The sequence below is a fragment of the Microchirus variegatus genome (genome assembly GCF_963457635.1).
Source record: "Microchirus variegatus genome assembly, chromosome: 1".
In the NCBI taxonomy this organism is placed as follows: Eukaryota; Metazoa; Chordata; class Actinopteri; order Pleuronectiformes; family Soleidae; genus Microchirus; species Microchirus variegatus.
The window spans coordinates 27,726,771-27,747,370 of NC_139802.1; the positions used below are offsets into that span (position 1 = coordinate 27,726,771).

Sequence of the window (20,600 nt, forward strand, 5' to 3'; positions counted from 1 at the left end):
ATCTGCTGTTCAATACCAACAAACGCATGATAGTTTTTTTGGGTTTTTTTTCAAATAAAGATGATGTCATAATTTCAGAAAAAATAATCATTCATTCATTTCTGCATGTGTTAAAAGAAGCTTTACAGTGTGTATGTGTGTGCGTGCGTGTATAAGAAATAGGCAAGTAAATAAATACTGTATGTATGCAAGTTCAGTTTGATGTATTAGATTTCATGTGTTTTTGTTTTGTTTATAAAAGTTTCTGAATTATGAAGTCACTTCTGAGCAGCAGCAGCAGAAATCTGTGTTTGCAACATCAAGAGCAGATAAATTAAATGCTGGATTAGGATATTTAATCCAGCAAGGAAGGTTCAGTTAAAGCCGTTATTCACTTTGGCTTTAATTGGGTGCTGTAAACTAAAACCAGTAGTATATTACTATGCATATAATGATACTGACATATTTAGAGCATTTATATTAATTATTTATTTTAAGTCATTTCAAAAGCACTTAGATTTCTCTCAGTGACATATCAGTAAATATGACATTTCGGTGTACAAACTTATGTCAATATGGAAATAAAAGCAACTAGATAAGAGAGACATATTGTAAATGGCAATATCTCTGTCTTATCTAGTTTATATGGAGTGGATGGTTTCTGTTACTGAATGAGGTGAATGATGATGACGTGCTTAGAGAGTTGCTAAATCATTAGCATCACAGTCAATGCTTCATACACAAATCTGTCATTCACACATTATTCAAGCACATCAGGTTGGTTTGTTATTCATATTTATAGCAGAAAACATGTTTAATGCCTATGTGACTTTGAATGAACAATAACGTAACACACATTAATGACGTTAATGAAAACTCACCCCCATAGGAAGGCTAGCTTAGATGCTAACGCGTTAGCATAAAGTCCGCTAGCATAGCAGCGTGTGAGATCGGCGCCATCGTCATGACCAGAAGCTTCTGTCTTCGTTAAGAAGCACAGCCAAAGATCTGTGCTTAACAGCCACAATAAAAAAAATCAATTTTCTTTGTTTACTTTGTGCTGGGCCGACTTGTTGCTACGATTGCTTTGGCTCACCTATTCTTAGGACCCTGAATTGACTTCCACTCATTTAGACATCTTAAACAAAGCATCATCCCTAACCTTAACCTAACCAGTTAATGCCCAACCCTAACCTTAATCTAACTGTAATCCCGACATCTTGACAGGTAGCGCCAGGACCGTGGGGTTTGCAGGTTACAAAGGGGAATTTAATTCGAAGGAAGTCAAGTCAAATGTTTCTGCAAGACAGCGAGACTTTATTTTTCACAGGTATCAGAACAACCAAACAAGCATCTCATTCGGAGCCGGACTCTCTCTTTCCGGTCCGTTCCTTTACCTGGTTCCCCACCACAACAAAGGGACGTGGAACCAACATTATGTTACACTAAGAAAACAAAACACTAAAAGTGATAATAAAACATTATAGACTAAATAACATAATTAATTAACAATACAACTTAAACACATATCAAAACAATAACATGTAATATAATAACAAATAATAATATTAATGGTGACAACATAAATTCAATATTTAAAATAATAAACACATAACAAACTACACGGTTACATAACCACAATTCAAATGTTAGCCCTAAATATAACCAGTTGCTCAACAATGGACTTCTGCCTCATTAGGACCAGGTTTTGTTCCATGAGGGCTACTGGTCCTGACAAGGTCAGTGTTTATGCCATAAAGGGTCCTAAAGAGGTAACAAATACAAGAACACACACAAAGAAAAACATTCTTGTACAGCACATGTGCCAAACTCAAGGCCCGGGGGCCAGATGTGGCCCGCCACGTCATTTTAAGTGGCCTGTGAGTGATGAATTGGTCTTAAAATCTGTGTTAAAATAGGTCTATGCTGCTTTAAGGCATGCGTTGACCATAAACTCAATTTCCCACAATGCATGGCGATTGTGTTAGATCGCAGTGTATCATTATATATGCATCATGCGACGAGTGAAATTGAATAAGTAATAAATACAGAACGTTATTTAGCAATATGTTACGTAGTGGTTTATTTATTTTACATTACGTTTGACACCCCTGTTGTACAGCATTCTGGGGGAAGATACAATGCCTTCCCTAACCTCAACCCTCACAACTAAATGCTTAGCCTGTGACTCTTACTCTAATCTTAATCCAAACCCAATTCTAATGCTAACCCTAAAATCAACTTTTAACCCACAAAAGCCCCTTATTTATATATAAATTGCGAGGACCAGGCACATTGTCCTCACAAATTTGAACTCACAGCCTCTTCACACACACACACACACACACACACACACACACACACACACACACACACACACACACACACACACACACACACACACACACACACACACACACACACACACACACACACACACACACAGACTACACACAGACAGACTGACACACAAAGGTTTGCGCGTTGCAGTGCAACTCGACAGCTGAGCCATTCGTCTGAGTCCCTTGGGAAACAATTACTCCTGACCAGGCAGCAGAGCCAGACTGGGGCTGGGAATTAACGATGGGCTCTTGACTGGTTCCCATTTGCTCATGACTCAGGCATGAAGTAAAAAAATGACACAGTGAAAGGATGGTGTCACTGTACAACACCTCCCTCTGCTGGAAGCTGACACCGTGGTACAGACAGTGGATGATCTTATCTCCGCTCATCGAACTCTAATGATGTCTTCAGTCCAGTTCATCTGTGCTGTCTATAAATCATTCAGCAATTCTTTACATGTAGCGTCCATTTGTAACATCTCTCTGAATGATTTCAATATGTAGCCTTTTAATAAAATACTTTGTGTAAGATGTATACATTTTCTGGTGGATACAGTTCTATCTTATAACAAAGCACATTGAGTTTCCATTCTCCTTCAGAGAACAAACTCAGCCTTTTACTTTTTTCCACCTTACTTGAAAGTTTCAGTATGTTGAATTGTAGTGGCATCTAATGGTGAAGCTGCAGATTACAATAAACTGACTGTCCTATGAGAATCTACTGAACACAACCCTCCCCCCCCCCCCATTTTTAGAGATACAACATGACAGTGTCTGTGGAAAATTTAAAAAAGGGCACCATTCTGACATGTTTATAAAATGTACTATTAAAAAACAACAAATCACTGTGGTAAGAGCCTAAAAACAGCAGTTAAAAAAACAGCAGACACATATCACCAAAATAAAATGTTTATTTTAATTTTTTTTATTCTGCCTTTAGATTTAGATGTGTTTTACCCAAAATAAATAATATACTGCATGTTCTAATGAATGTAGTAAATGGAAATGGAAGAATATCATTTTTAGAGCACAATCTGCAATACCCTCAAGGCCCAGCAGTGGGCTTTTTTTTTCATACTGTTGACTACTTTTGAACACATGTACACCCAGAGGACTCAAACTTGGTGACAAAATAGTAATCAAAACTTATTTACTATTTTATTTCCTTCTTTTTTTGTTATTCATAGATTAATTTTGCATCATAAATATGTATTTTTTGTGTGAACTATATATCAAAACAAACACTTGGGGTGCAATGTCATCCTAAATATATTGTATTGCAACATGATGATGGATTCTCAACATATATTTTTCATTTCTTTGAGTTGACCAACCTACCTACTACACTAAAAGAGCAATAATATATATATATATGTACATATATATATGTACATATATATATGTATATATATATATATATAAAATAACAGGCATTTTTCTGTTATATATCAGGATACTGTGTGTACAGATGGTGGCAGTGTCCTCTCCTGACCTTATGAGACACATCAGCTCAGACTGAGGGAGGAGCTGCACAGGACCCAATCCCCATTAGAGTGTAATTTACACCTCACGTAATTCACTTCATCATAATGATGACATTTGATGGATACTGCAGTAAACAGAAACCTGACAGACTCGAGCCATAATTATGCATGTCCTGTTATTTGAATGTCTATTGTCAAACCTTTTGTTATGATTTACAAGTGCACAGGGTTGCACAGCTATTCTTTTTAGGATCCTCTTATTCATTTCCATGTATTTGGACTGCCTAAAGCTCTATACCTATCCTTAACCATAACCTGTTAATGACCACAACTATAATCTCAATTCAAATCTTCGCCTTAAACTTAACCAGTTCCTCAGAAATGAGGATCTGCCTCATTAGGACCATGAGAGGACAACTGGTCCTGACAAGGTCAGTAATTATAAAGGTTCTAATGAAGTCACAAACACAAGTACACACACAGACACACACAGTGTTCTTTCCATTATTGTGGAAAAGCAGACCTCTCCCAGCCTCTCCCGTCATGCTTTAGCATCAGGAGCTGCCTCAGCCCAGCTTCCCCCCTCCTTCTCCTCCTCCTCCTCCTCCTCCTCCTCTTCTTCCTCTTCCTAAATGAGCACCCCACACCCCACCTCCCTCTCCCCTCCCCTCCTCTCCTCTTGTGGCCTGTTGCCATGGAAGCTGATTGGAAGGATCGCTCCATCTCTCCTGCACATTGCACACTCCATCCTTGCCAGGAGAAAACAAAGCCTTTGGAAGCACAGCTGAACTGAAATTTACAAAAAAATGAGTCCCCCTGAAACAGCCAGTATAGGAACTTACATAAACATATTGTGTTAATTTCACTAGTGTTTAGTTCTCAGGTGCAGCACCTGAACACATAGATTTTCATACCACTTGTGATTTATGTCCCGGTGGGTTTTTTGCCCTTTTTGTGTCACAGTCAAGGACATTCAACACACACACACACACACACACACACACACACACACACACACACACACACACACACACACACACACACACACACACACACACACACACACACACACACACAAGATATTTCCATTTCAGCAAACAGCTCCCTGACAGAACACAAGCTCCAGCACTTTTTAATTCCCCTCTAAACTGACACTGAGGCTGCTGCTCACTGCAGAAGGGGAGAGGGTTTATCCACTGCAGATCTCACTGCGCTCACCTTCCACATGTCAAATAAGTTCATATATTCATCTTAGATATGTATATTTACAGCATAATCCAACCTAAATACTTCCATAATTACTGACACTCTTCCCTAGTTCCTCTGTGTTGCACAAAACTGACAAATAAAGACTAAAATACAATATATCTTCACACACACACACACACACACACACACGCGCGCAAATACGCACACACACAACTCAAGGCTAAGGCTCTTCATACATTTATTTCTGTTACTTTTCAACCAAGCACTACTATAATGGGAAGGCTGAACATTCAGGGTCCAGCATTGCTATAGCAACCGTGTTAATAGGCATTTGTGGGCAGGGTTTTGGTGGTTTTATCACATATTTTGAGAGAGAAATGGTCGTGTGTGTTTCTGTTCACCTCATTTTTTATAGTAGCTCTGCATGTGTGGCAAAAATTGTGGTCACTTTACAACAACGCGCACTTGTTTTTAAAGCAGAAAAATGTGATAAAAGCCACAGAACACAAATACTAAAAAATAGAAGCCCGGCTGAGAAGGGCAAGTTGCCAAATTGACTTGTGCACAAAGCATGAGTTTCTGTATAAAAAAAATCAACCAACACAAACACATTTACCAATTAAAATGTATGTGTTTTCTTTCTTACCACACCCAAATGAAAATCTACCTAATTTGAAATGCAATTGATAAAATGCAAAAAAAAGAGGATCCAATCAGCTGTATGTTGGAGTATACATCACTAGCTCTTCCAACCACACTGTTAAGAAAAACTATCCCTTTAAGGTTTTGGAGTGATGCTGCACAGTCCGACGGATTGTCTGCTGAGCTGTACTGCTATGACGAACAAAAGTCCATTTATTTTCTACATCGTGCCTTGGAGAGAACAAGTGTAAACAGTTATGAACGTCACTGCTTTGAACATCACTATGACTCAGTCGCTTTTTGTGCGACACACAATCAAATTTGAAGTACACACAGACACGACGAGATTTCAGAAGTCAAACCTGTTTACACATATATTACAGCTGTTGTCGTAACACAGGTAACTGTGTATTATGGCAGTTGTGAAGATGGTGAACACAGCTGGCTCACTTAAGGTGTACAGTACACGTCGTGCTCTTGGTCGTGTTGCATATCCCTCTGCCTGGTTGTGTCCCTCACAGTGTCATCAGTATATGATCAGCACAACACATTAGCTTTGAATAATCAACTTTTTAATAAGCACAAAATGAGATCTTGCAGCCATTTTGACAGGTCTCAGTAGGAAAATCTCAGGTGTAAATAATTAAATGTGTGCCATTTAGCGTGCTCAGTTTCAGGCTGCACGCTGGTTCATTGTCACAGTGTTCTGACATAAACTGGTCAGCGGCGTCATGAATGTGATCACTAACACCTGTGCCTCTCCTGCTAAAACATATTAAAATGGCTGCTGTGACGAAGGCACATTAACCGGCCCTCTCATTATTTTTGGAAAATGATAACAATGACACAATACTGTTCGTTTATTTATATCACTCTCACAAGCCAGTATTGCCTCATACATTTCTGTGCAAAGGCAAAGTGAAAATGATTTATTTCCAGCACAGACTCTTTTTCCTGTGATCTGTTTTTGCTCTGCTCTCAATTTAAATTTCAAATTACCTGTATATATATATATATATATATATATATATACATATATATACTAAAAAAGGAGCATCACAAAAGCAAGGGACCATGGTACACTGTCTCTTACATATCAGTGTGCAGAATAAGATAATATTAGGTGGGAAACACAAAGTTTCAACAACATTATAATCATTCTCCTAAAGATTGTGGAAAATCTACACCAACCCCCACAAACCTCATCACATCCACCCCCCTCATGTACACCCCATCCTCTCTCCCTCTCTCTCTCTTCTCTCTGTGATCTCAAAGGGTTTGCTTCACCTCAGTCAAGCTCCAGCGCTCCAGCCGGCAGCAGCATCCAGCTAAAAAGTCTTTGTGAGGAGAGAGAGGGAGAGAGAGAGAGAAAGAGAAAGGGGGGGGGGGTGCAGAGGAGCAGGAGATGAGCAGACAGTGAGAGAGCTGACAGCATGAGCAAGAGGATGAGGGTGCAAAGGGAGAATGCATAAGATAGACAGAGGCAGGAGAGGCTCATTGCTGCACAATAGTGCCTGAGGCTGCTAGAGAGAGAGAGAGAGAGAGAGAGAGAGAGAGAGAGAGAGAGAGAGAGAGAGAGAGAGAGAGAGAGCAGGCATCATGGCAGCGCTCACTGCATCATCACGACACATGGAGATGTTTGGCCGCTGCTGGTGAACACTGTGTGATGCAGAGGAAAGAGTGGAGGACTTCCTGGAAACCAAAGGCGAGCTAAGGAAACAGGTCAGTGTCTGTCAAAGGGGATCAGAGAAGAGAGAGACATTTAATCACATCACGGATGCTCCTTCACATCTGTCAATAAGACTTCCCTCATCGGTGTTTGGGAGGCTGTGCGTGCATGCAGACATGTGAGCCTGTCATCTACGCCTGTGTGTGTGTGTGTGTGTGTGTGTGTGTGTGTGTGTGTGTGTGTGTGTGTGTGTGTGTGTGTGTGTGTGTGTGTGTGTGTGTGTGTGTGTGTGTGTGTGTGTGTGTGTGTGTGTGTGTGTGTCTATACATGCAGAGTTCAAGCCAGAAGGTGTATGACATCAAACCCATTGGGAGATGGTATATAGTGAGATATGTTCAGTATTTCTTGTACTATGAATTTTCCTCTTTTAATCCTAAAGAAATGACATAACATGAGGTGAAGTGAAGGACTAAATACCTAAATAATGACCCAAATGCTGCAAGAAATAAGGTAAGACATGAGTGGCGGAAACGGAGATAATGCAGCAAAGGATGGAGCTGTGTATGGCAGGATATATGTATAGTTAAGAGAAGGAGAAAGGAGACAAAGCCAGTCAAGAGAGGAAAAAGCTTGGCCCAGCATTCAGCTCTGCTGCATATGATGTAATCCTCCACCAGCTCGAGCAGTCAGCTCAACAGTTTCGAAACAAAATTGGAAATTTAAGTAAGGACAAAGTGAGGCAAAGCTGCGGGGTTCACGTTTAATTTCTGACCGTGAGCAGTGACTTTGAAGTGTGTGAGAGAACTTCATCAACTCTGACGATCACCTGTCTCGGAATATTTCCACATTATCATCCTGTGGGAATCAGTACGTCGCAACAATTCAATTCAATTCAACTTTTAAAGTGGCAAAAACCTCAAGAGATTCATGACTCATTCCCTCATTGTGAGGCATTTTTTAAAAAAATCCAAAAAATGGGATTGTACAGTATATAATACACAGCGCTCCTTGAATTTTGGTGTGACCTTCGAGGCTCTGGAATAACTATCACAAGATTCAGTTGTTGTTGTTCCACAGGCACTTCCTTTGTTTATATTCAATCCTGCATAATTGAGTGGTACTTCAGTCTGTGGTCAGCTCGTGTAATGTAGGAAATTGGTTTTATATAAATATCAACCCCTCCACCGGTCTCCTCAGTATGGGACCAGGCTTCAAGATGACTGCCATGTTTGGGTTCCACATATACATTTGTATGTATATTAACCTCTATGTTTTAATTTGAAAAGCATTGTTTGAAACAACTTTTTTTCATGCAGTTTTGTGGAAAAAAAAGAAGAAGAAGAAAGAAAAAGTGAAACCAAGCTGTGCTGCATGTGTTTAATTTGATCTTATCTTACTGTGGCATGGCAAATGATCTTGTTTTAATGATCAAATTCTTATTTCTATGACAATTCTGGACAAAACCCTCTAGATCTAAGGTGAAAAACATGTAAATGTTTGAATTTCCTAAGGTATTCTCGTATCAAAAAAAAAACATCCAAATATCTCTCCATTCTTCATTTGCTGCCTCTTCAGGAGGCTTTTGGGTCATGCGCTGATGTTGCTTTTGTGTTTACTTTTCTGCAGACACGTGGGCCACACAATGAGTGGGATTTTGAAGAGGAAGCTTGAGGAGGGCACGGCCCCTTACCTCTCACTGCAGGAGTGTGACGACGACGACATTTCCTGCAGCGACAGCGGCAACAGCAGCGACAGCCTCAACCATCCCATTCCCTCTGGACTGCTAAACTGTAAGATCACAATGATCATGTCAGCACATATACTGTACCGAGTGCCAAATACCCTATTTAATGTCTTTATAGTAATTGTGTATAATTCTGGTTGTATAATACTTGCAAGGAGCTCCTAAATAGGCACAAAATAGTACTTTATGATAATATTTTTGCTGCTTGTTGTATGATAAGTCAATTACGTTACCCAGGTTTGTATGCATGAGACCAAAGTGTTTACCTGGTTACTACACACTGGTGTTTTAAAGGCAGATTTAAGACCGATGATTCATAAAAGAGGACACAAACTGAAATGAGCTGACTATTTGGTCCAATGTGGTCCAGTGCACAGTGTTATTGCAGGAGTTAGTGTGGCAGTGTGTGTGTGTGTGTGGGGGGGGGGGGGGGGGCTCACACTGCACCGTAAATAAACTGAGAATTAGCAGGTGATCCGAGGAGAGCAATGGTCAGATGTTAGATGAGCTGCAGGCAGTGCACAAATCTGTCCAAACACACAATGACAGATCTGAAGCACTTAGTGCTCCAGTGACAGTCACTTCCTACAACTGCTTCAGGTGGAAGGCAGATAAATGAGATGGGGGGGGTGGAGTGATTGGGTGGAGATCCAAAGCCACACCCAGGCAGCAGCACACACTCTTCAGGTATACAGTTGGAGTAGAGAGGGCACAATGCAAAAATATTTAAAACTCTATATTCCCGACTTGTGAAATCTCAAAATTTGAGCTAATATTAATAATGTGTATTTGCAAGATTTTAGGGCAAGACTCTATATAATTAGTCTTTATTATTGAGCATCAGGTCATATGCACAATAAAAAAAGAAATTACCACAATGAAAAATCTATATTTCTTTTCAAACAACACTTACTGTATATTTTTTATTGATTATGATGATAAAAGTGTTTAATGATACTTTAACAGCATTTTGCAATAATAGCATTTCACCTTAAAGACGCCATATGTAAGAATGTGGCCAAAAACGGTTACTACACTCATTTAAATTCAAAACACTGAGATCTTTTAGGTTTTGTTTTTTCCGCCATTATAGCTCAGACATAACTGGCAACCCGTGGTTGCTCGCCAGCTGAGACTCTACTGACTGCAATGATTGGTAGACGGCGGTAGGTGGCGCCACATGCCAAAACATCATTGGCGGTCTGCAAAATATATTTTTTAATGCAAATATTTTGGCTGTACTGTTGTTGTCGATTAGTTCAGTTTGTTATATGAATAATTCCTGAGTCACTGTGACATATTAGGAGGATTTTATGGCCAGTTGCTTTAGATTTACTACATAATGCACCTTTAAGCAGTAGTGATCTAAAGCAGACCCAACTCTTTGTCTCAATTTCAGCTTCTCTCCAGCAGCAGTCAAAGCGACTGCGGGGTCGCAACGTGCACTTTGAGAGCGTAACAGTCTACTACTTCAGTCGCCGGCAAGGCTTCACCAGCGTGCCCACACAGGGCGGCAGCACTCTGGGGATGTCACCACGTCACAGCGGCGTGAGGCGATTCACCCTCAGGGAGTTTGCCATGGAGCAGAAAAGGAGCCATCGCAACATGTTGAGGGATCACCTGAAGGAGGAGAAACTCAACGCCATCAAACTCAAAGTCTGTGGGCCAACTGAGGCCGTGTTATTCTGAAGTGTAGTTTTTGAGTTTATTTGCTATCAAGTGGGAAAATGATCGTTACTAATCGCTGTGTTTTTAAAGCTCCAGTGTGTGAGATCTAATAAAGGAACTATGGTGGCCTTCACATCACCAGAAAGGACGCTTTCCTTTGTTAGCGTAGTATGCTTCAAACCTACTAAAAAGCTAAGCCACTTTAAACTTATGGATATTTATGTGTAGTGCATTCAATTTATGCCAATAAACCCTAAATGATACACACTGGACCTTTAAATATGCCTGGACCACACACTCTGCATGTTTAAGTAGTCCTTTGAGTTTTCTCTGCATGAAATTATCCTATTAACGGTATCTCCAGATGCACGCCTACATTTATTGTCCAGTATTCATTTATATTTATTTCCTCTCCTTTTCCAGTTGACGAAGAATGGCACCGTGTCATCCGTGGAGGCAGACACCCTCACGCTCGACGACATCTCCGAAGACGACCTGGACGTGGACAACACAGAGGTGGATGAGTATTTCTTTCTCCAGCCTCTGACTACGAGGAGACGCCGCGCCCTTCTCCGCGCCTCAGGGGTGCGGCGCATTGACGTGGAGGAGAAGCATGAGCTGCGCGCCCTCCGTATGTCCAGAGAGGAGTGTGGGTGCCGGTGCCGTGGGATATGTGACCCGGAAACCTGTGCTTGCAGCCTGGCCGGCATTAAGTGCCAGGTAAATGGAACTGTGGTGAGGCCCATCAATAATACTACAGTGTTGTTCATGTCTGTCTGTACAATAAAACATTCACCTACAATAACACTACTATCTTTTCCCTGTGGGGAAAACCAAAAGGCCTCTTGATTCCAATGATAATTTAATGTTAATATTAGCAGCAGTGTTGCCATTGCAGCCACAATCTTACAACTAAAAACTGTTTAAGCTACTAGTATGAAATGTGTGTGATGAATATTAGATTTCTCAGGTCAGTTTTAACTCGTTCGGCCATTTTCCAGGAGGAAATCAACTCATCTGACAGATTGGTTCTGATTTAACGAAGTGAAACAAACTTGCCAAACAAGGCAGCAGTACACTCTTAGAAATAAATGTGCTAAGTAAAACCCTTTTTGGCTTCAAGTAGAACCTTTTTATGAAGGTTCCACCTGGAACCCTTTTGGAGGGTTCCACCAAGAACCCTTTTAAAACCCTCAGGAAAGGGCTTTTAAAGGGTTCTCTGGATCAAAATAGTTCTTACTGGAACCATTAGTGTTACCAAGAACCCTTAAAAAAAAACCACACTTCAAAAAACCTGAACTATCCCTTTAATGTCTTATTGCATTTATACTCAAGGCCTGGGAGGATTTAAAATCAAACAGGAATGATTATTTTAATCATCATATAATAAAAATTTCAAATATGATTTTCAGGTTATTAACCACATTTACTGCACTGAGGTGTTTCAAAAATTCATGAAACTAAAGGTACAGCCTATAGTTTCTCTTCAGGCATGACCAGCTCTGGTTGGCAGCTGTGTTTACCTTCCACTTTGACTGCTGTCCCACACCCGTGTGCTGAATGACTCTGTTTGTCTTCAGGTTGACCGTATGTCCTTCCCATGTGGCTGCACAAAAGACGGCTGCAGCAACACCACAGGACGCCTGGAGTTCAACCCTGTCCGGGTGCGGACCCACTTCCTGCACACCATCATGAAGCTGGAGCTGGAGAAGAGCCGCGACGAGCAGCAGCAACAGCAGCAGCAGCCCGAGCAGCAGCAGCAGCATGTAACCAATGGCAACGGTTACCATGGAGACTCCTCCTTGGTCCAGCAGCAGCAGCAGCAACAGCAGCCGAACCTGCAGTTTCCACTGATGAGTGGCACACCATCGCACATTCCCATCATGCACCTCCAGAACACAGGTGACACAGATTCACATTTAGATGAAGAAGAAGAAGAGGAGGAGGAGGAAGAAGAGGAGGAGGAGGAAGATGAAGATGAGGAAGAGGATGATGAAGCCTATGAGGAAGATGAGGACGGCAGTAGTATGTGCAGCGGGCTGTCAGACTGCAGCACGCACAGCTTAGAAACAATTGACCCTGAGGAGGGAGAAGAGGAAGAGGACGAGGAGGATGAAGAGGATGATGATGATGATGACGAGGAGGATGAGGAAGAGGAGGAAGACTGGGATTGCTCGTTACACGGAATGAGTCCTCCCCCCTACTCTGTTCCACTTCCTTCTGTGCTGAGTTACTCTAACAACACGCTCATGCGCCTCAGTAACCCCTTCCACAACACCGCCACCATGCAGCATTATCAAATGGACGGCTCTGTGAAGGACACTGCTGCTTTTCTGAGTGAAAGTGTCTCCATCACCCCCACACTCCCCACAGTAGAGACAGCATTAGAATCGGAAATAAACACAGAACTCCACTGCCGAACATTCCCCGGCCCCACAGAGTCCCTCGCACCCCAAACTAATTCCCACGTAGACACGCGTGGAACAAATGCCACACCAGCCACTGCGGCCAACCAACGGTCACTCGTCTGCACGGACTTCCAGAACAATCCAGACGCCCGTGAGTCACAGTCTGAGGCTGCGGCTGCGTCTGTGGAGGAGGAAGTCAGAGAGGCAGCACAGGAGCGAGTGCAGATGCAGTGATCCCAGCCTGGTATAAAGACAGACAACCACTGTGCAGAGTGCATCTGATTCACTGAGTTGTTGTTTGGAAAATCTTGATTCAAGAATTGTGACCTTCAACCACCAGAGTGAGATTTGTTCTTGAAAAGTGCACTTCCAAAGAGTGAGTTTAAACACAGAGGGCGATCTCATTTTAACTCCGTTTGTCTCTAAACCTTTTTTCAGTATTGTTGGTTTGGACAACAAAAACATTGTCAGTGTTAAAGCTCAATAAAGCAGTGTTTCTGTAACTGATCTGTAACGACACAACTTTCCTTTCTGCCTTGTTATGACGTCTTTGATTATTACTGCATGTTTCCTGGTTAGTGATGGCGTCCATGACAGATCTGTGAGATTCTGAGGTGCCTGTATTGTTACACTGGTCTCATCGTGCTGGTGTCTTAATTCTCATGCTACCAGTCGTCGTTAAATGCCTGTCTGTGTTGCATGTCTTAATTTTACCTGAGATGTTTCAACTCTTGCACAAAGTGTAAAATGATAAACAATGTCACTGGCAATGCAGACACATTCATAAAGTTTACACAAATTGTGGTTTTGTTCTTTTTTTGTGCTCGGTTTTTAGTCATCCTAGTAGTTTTAGTTGTTAAAGTTGCAAATAAATATTTTTATATTAACAAAGGATAGCGTGTGTGTAAGGATCTGTAGTTCTATCAAAGTTTTTTTTTTAATCATCCTTTAATCATTATTATTAACATTATTGAAAATTAAAGTGGTTCCACAATAGATCCTTTAGGGGAGCTGTGTGTATTATGTTTCTATGGCTACTGCATTTAATGTTCTCCTTCTTTTTCAGTGCTTCAGTAATGGACGCCAATAATCTGACATAATCGGACATAATTCAGATTATGATTTTTCCAGAAATTGCTAATCTAATATTCCATTTATAATCCTGTCAGAGAGTGCGGTCCGATTGTGACTCACATCGGCATTTTTGTACACAACAAAACGTTATAATGAGACTAAGAAATAGACAACGACAACAATGAAATAACGCAATCAGAAAATGCTGTTTACATGATCGGATCTTATATTTAGACCATTGTTTTAATGTAGTTCATTTTAGAATATTGATGTTTGTGTAAAAAATAGTTACAACATTAATCACAGGAGGCAGATGGTTTGAGCCAAAAAGACTTTGATAAACACTCTACACCTTGACTAATGCAGTTGGTAGAGACCAAACACAGAGCTAAAAACTGTCATCATCTCGAACATAATGAGCAATACAAACTTAAAATGTGACAATGTAACTATACGGTTTGATTTAGTTGTAATAAATAAATAATATAAATATATAAATAATAATAATTGTGTGTAATAATTAATACTTTTTTCTTTTTTTTAACCACCCCGGCAATTTTATGCGTTCAGTTTGTCCAATAAATCTGAGCAACCTATAACCTAAATATATAACACTCCCACGTGTTAAACTATGTGTTAATGTGCAACTAATTGATAACTAATATGCATATTCTATGTGCATAATGTATATTTGCCCATGAGTACCATTTATCATTGTACATTTTGCAGTACTTCTTCCAAATTCTCTTCACACAGTAGATATCTTTGCCTCTTAAAACTGCCCAAGCTGGGGGCAAATGTTGATTTATTTCAATGAGCGCATACATAAAAACACTTTTCAAAACACCAATCTCTTTTTAATTGTGCTGCCGGTCACAAAGGCACAACTTAAACTTCATAAAAGGCAGAGAAGTCAATCCACAGAGTGTTCTATGCATCTATACCAGCAGATGGCATCACTTACTTAACTTGATTTAATCTTTCTTGCCATTGTCATCTTTCTTCATCTAGAGGGGGTTAAATCTCTTTTTGTACGTTCTTGACGTCAGTAAATCTGTCGACGGAATGTTTCCAGGCAGCCTCAGGACAATCTGTGACATTGTTTTTTTTTTGTTTTTTTTCTCAGAACAGATTCTGTCCTCTGTCAACAAACATCATCTAAATAGGTTTTTAATCATCTCCCCTCACTAGTCAAACCTGTGGGAGTCCTTTTACATCACACCTGTATTGTTCTGCTGTGTCATTCTCTCTCTCATTTAAACTGCACTTTGCATCGATTTCACCATGCGGCCTCCAGAGAGCACTGCTGAGTTAAGCAGCACAGTGTTTGCATGAGGCTCAGCTCAGACAGGAGTGACTGATTGGTCAGCACTGTTCATGTATAGAAACATGTTCATGGCTCACTGCGTAATCATACAACAAACACGCTGTGCAGCTGGCGCTGAGCACGACACACACTCAATGTAAACACACGTTTGTCCTTCGCCCGACCTCAAGGCTGAATGAAACGTACATTATTAGAAGATAACCATGGATAGTATTTCACTGGGAACACAAGGTCAGGAATTGACCGCTGCCTTTTCTCATACAATCTAATCTGAGTGTGTGTCTACTGTGAGGGGGCTGGAGAAGGGAATGCCTGTTTTTTTTATTGCCAGAAAGGTATTGTGGGTAGAGATGCTGCTGATCAATCACAGACAAGAGAGCTGTGATGTGAGGTTGCTAGGCAACAGGAAGGGAGAAGCAGCCACAGAAACAGTGAAGCAGTTGGAGGGGGCTGCTGGGTGGGGGTGGCCTCGCTCTCACCCTCTCTCTCAGCTTCCAGGCCTGTGAGGAAGGAAATCAGAGTGGACAGAAAACAGGCATGATCTAATAATGCATGTGTATGATCAGTTTTATGTGTGTAATAATCCATCCATCCGTCTTCTACCACTTTATCCTCCACGTGAGGGTTGCAGGGGGGTAGTATGTAATAATATATCACTTAAATGTCCGGTGTGCAACAAGCACTGACATCTGATGGTGACAGCGAGTATTGCAGCAGAGGACTCCTTCGTTTCACTCGCGCATCTTTTCCGGGAAACTGCGGTGATCTCCACAGACCAGAAAGGATGTGAACACTCATTTTGCCATTCGCTCCTTTTTCTCTATTAGATTTACAGACAGGGGATCGGTTGGTGGAGCAGTTCTTCTTCTTCGTTGTATGGAGCCCCAGACATGACTCTGATTCGTGCCCAAAAAAATACTCATTCATAGCAAAGAAATAGGTATAATGTCCATCCATCCATCTTCTATATCTTTGTAACTCATTCCCAACCTACACTACTGGTCAAAAGTTTTGGCTCACTTAGAAACATCTGTATTTCTGAAGGAAAATCACTTTTTTTTTCAATGAATATAACATTAAATTAATCAGAAATACACTCTATACATTGTTATTGTGGTAAACGACTATTTTAGCTGCAAACGTCTGGTTTTTAATGGAATATGTACATAGGTCTAGAGGCCCATTTCCAGTGTTCTAATGGTACATTGTGTTTGCTAATCACGTTAGAAGCTATTGGATGATTAAAAAACCCTTGAAAACCTTGTCAATGTCATGACTATATTTTCTATTCATTTTGCAACTCTTTTGATGAATAAAAGTGTGAGTTTTAAAGGAAAACAAAAAATTGAATCGGTGACCCGAAACTTTTGATCGGTCGTGTAAAATAAAACTCCATCTTGAAGATTCAGGCCTCTTCGCTCGCTTTACTTGCACAGTTCTCCAGGTAATTCATGTGTTATTCATATTATCATTGATATCATGAGTACGTTTAACCCATTTTGTGGGAAAGAATCAGTATTTTTTCCCGGATTCATACCCACAAAACACTGAGATGTGAAACGCTTTTGTATGTTCCAGCTGCTGCAGAAAAATGGCAACACGAGTTGGCAGCATCCATAATGAATAATTTACATAATTAAAAAAAAGCTTATTTTAAGGCAACAAAAAAACAGGCATGCTTTATTTGAATGCTATTACACACTAATATTAACATGCTAATGGGCAGTATAGACACATTTAGTAAATAAATGTCACACACAGTGATCTTTAATGATGTCAATATACCAATTAATCCAGTTGTAAATGTGGTCGATGCTAACCAGAAAGTAAGAATATACCACCAGGGGGCGACTCCATTAGTTGTGAAAAGAACTCCGTTAAAATGAGGAAATGATGCCAATTTTTACTTAATTTATACCAAGAGTTAAGCATTTTCCTGAGGAGTTAATGGTCTCAATTGCTAGTTTGAGGTCTTCTTCAATAGAACATGATATTATTGATCCCATTTAGAAATAAACAGATGCTAGATGATGCACAGCACATATGAGTGGACACCAGTGTGATTGACAGCTGGTATCATTCAAGAAGAAGCCTGGTTACAGGTGATGTTTGTGAATTTCCAGTTGCAAGACCTCAACATGGAGTCGGGGAATCACAAATCTCGAGGCGTCAAAATGAGCGTTCGGATCCAGTTGCCACTTGCTCACAATAAATGCATCCTGCATGCCAGGTACCCTTCCCAAAATCGATTTATTTTGGGAATCTAGATTTTCTGTTTTCTTGCCACATCTTTGGTTATAACAAAAGAAAAAAAGAAAAGTCACGTGTCACATTTTGCAAATTGATACACAGTTAGTCGGAACATGTACTTGGAAACCACATGAATGATTTCTATTGGCCAGGTTCAAGCAATCACACATCACGTTCAGATGACAGAGAAACGAGTGGATGCGATTGTTGTCATTCAACAATCAGCAAACGACAAAACTAACAAAAAAACCCGGCAACTTTGAATCGTTACCGGCTGCAAAGCAAAATGAAACAGAAAATAAACAAGCATTTACAAAAAATATGTCCTTTATTCTTTTGGCTTGAAAATGATGTTACCATATCAGCGGACAGTAGTCACTTCCTGCATGCAGTTCACTAAAACACTACAAGCGCAATGAGAGATGGCTACTGATTGCCTCATGGTTTGTATATACAGATATGGGAAACATATATGTGTTTCATTGTGTATTACAGTGCAGAAGGAAAACGAAAAAAAACGAAAAAAAAACACACACACCTCGACAAATGTAAATTAAACCCAAAACCGGAAAAATGGACTCATACAGTTTCTATAGTAAGAATGTATTTTTTTATACAAGTAGAACAGAAACAACCCGCAGACTCACTAACACACACTCATTCACTCACAAATAGAGAGATGCTTACATTCTTAGTCTCCCTTTCCTACACACACACACACACAAACACACATCTAGACAAATACACACACTCAGGCCTTCTCTTCCAACCACACTTACATGTACACACGGGGTATTACATAGCAGTGGGGATAAAAAGTGCTCTTACATAAATGTAAGTGTGATGCATACTGTGGGCCCAAATAGCTATATTATAATTATTATTATTTACAAACCAGACCACTACATTAAAGCCACTCGCTTCTCAATTTAAAACCAAGAACGACATAAATGTCATACAAACAAGTGTCATATTACAACCTGTAAATGTAATATAGCATAATTGTCATGTTCTACTTTAAGAGTAGTTAGAAACATTGACATTTTCTTTATAGTACACTTTATTACTTAAGATATTTTCTTTACAAGAGTTCTGGGAGGAGGAAGAGGATGAGGTGGGGCGGAGTACAACAGGGGAGGACACTGCAACAAGACAGCGGATGACATGATCACATGTACGTGTCATCTTAAAGGGGTAGTTCAGAGTTTCTGAAGTGTGGATCTATGAGGTATTGACTCATTATCAACACTGCCCTTGACACTCAATCTCATTGGTAACAAGGCTGCCAGCAGGGACAGAAGAGATAAGGCATATCTACTAATCTCTACTACTGCTTAATTCTTAAAAAGAAAGCCTTTTCAGGCCATAAACTGCTCACTCTTCTGCACCAAAGTCCTTAGAGAACATCTATGGTTTTTTTTTTAATCTCCCAGGGACACAAGAGCTACTGCTCTACTGCTTCCTTGTTTGGCAATCACAAAATCAGAAAATAACACATATACAACAACTTCTGTTTGCCGATTTTCTCTATGGAGTTTGGTCAGTGTTGATAATGTGTCAGTATGACACTTCATACAACCACACTTAAAAACGAGTGAACTATGACCTTAAACAGATTGCTTTGGTAGATGAGAAGATTTAACCAGTCTCATGTTTGTGTGTTCGATAACTATGGAGCTACAACCAGAAGACATTCACGTTAGCCTGAGAAAACAACTGGCTAGTTTGTGCCAAAATGTAAAATAAATATGTTTAACTGATAATTTTAAAGCTTAAAAATCTCATTTGTTTAAACCAAACCAAAAAATGGATACATATAAAGTGCTAAGTTCAAGTTTCAATGTATCTTTATTATACTGTACGGGTTGCAAGGATTTGTCATCTTCAAATAGTAAATACCAATATAAAAAGACTTAATATTGGTAACAACTAGCAAGGAAATACTGGATTAGACCACTGTAACCTTCAAGCATCTAAGTTTGGGTTAATCAAACAAAATGTATTAAGTGAGCCTTATAAGTGATAGTAGCTCGACAGGTTATCCATACTAGCTGTTTCCCTCTAGCCTCAACTCAACTCATGCTCATGTCCTCTGATTTTAGCTTCACATTTAATGTACAGACGTCAGACTGAGATACATCCAATCATCTCATTCTCTGCAAGAAAGCAACAAAAAAAATGTATTCCCTAAAAGTCAAACACTTCCTTTAAATATATCCGATTCCTTCACCTTGCATACATTCAACTTCTCTGGATTTGGAGATTTTGGATCTATAGAAATAGGGAGAGGGCAGTCCAGATAGAAGTACAATACACATGTGAACAATCACTGATGGCACACCAAGGAATACAATAGATCTGTCCATTGTAAATCAGTGGGATGCTTGTTGTTTCCTGTACTGCAGGCTGAATGACCTACATTCTAGAACTGACCCTGCCACTCACCCCACCAGTTCCTGATGGTTGCGGTGGTTTCCAGCATTGACTTTGCCCTTAGTGATATAAGAAGACAGTGAAAGCTGTGGACACATTCTCACGAAAAGGACGCAAAAAAGTAGAAAACATTCTTTCTCATTGAAAAAAAAGAAATAAACGGAACAGGAAAAGCAATGCAGAGTACTTTTTAAGTGATTACATCGATTTTTGAGTTCAAGACACTGGATTTATAGTAGTAGCAGCAGCACTAGCTACAGACAACTTAACAGTACACTCAAGTGTGTCAGATAGTAACAACAACCAATAGGAAAATCACAAGCGTTTTGCAGAGAGGCTTTTTCCCTGTTCCACTCAGTCTCTGGCAGTGT

The 20,600-nt window shown here is 40.2% G+C and overlaps 1 protein-coding gene across 1 annotated transcript; it reads left to right on the plus strand.

The window, feature by feature from the left end:
* Window positions 1–8,967: 8,967 nt before the first annotated feature.
* LOC310934499 (uncharacterized protein) lies at window positions 8,968–13,379 on the plus strand (the record flags this gene model as incomplete). The annotated part of the gene is made up of 4 exons (XM_083898236.1): window positions 8,968–9,115; window positions 10,469–10,725; window positions 11,161–11,472; window positions 12,318–13,379. The coding sequence occupies 4 exons, from the start codon at window positions 8,968–8,970 to the stop codon at window positions 13,377–13,379; spliced, it is 1,779 nt and encodes a 592-aa protein (XP_083754362.1).
* Window positions 13,380–20,600: the final 7,221 nt, after the last annotated feature.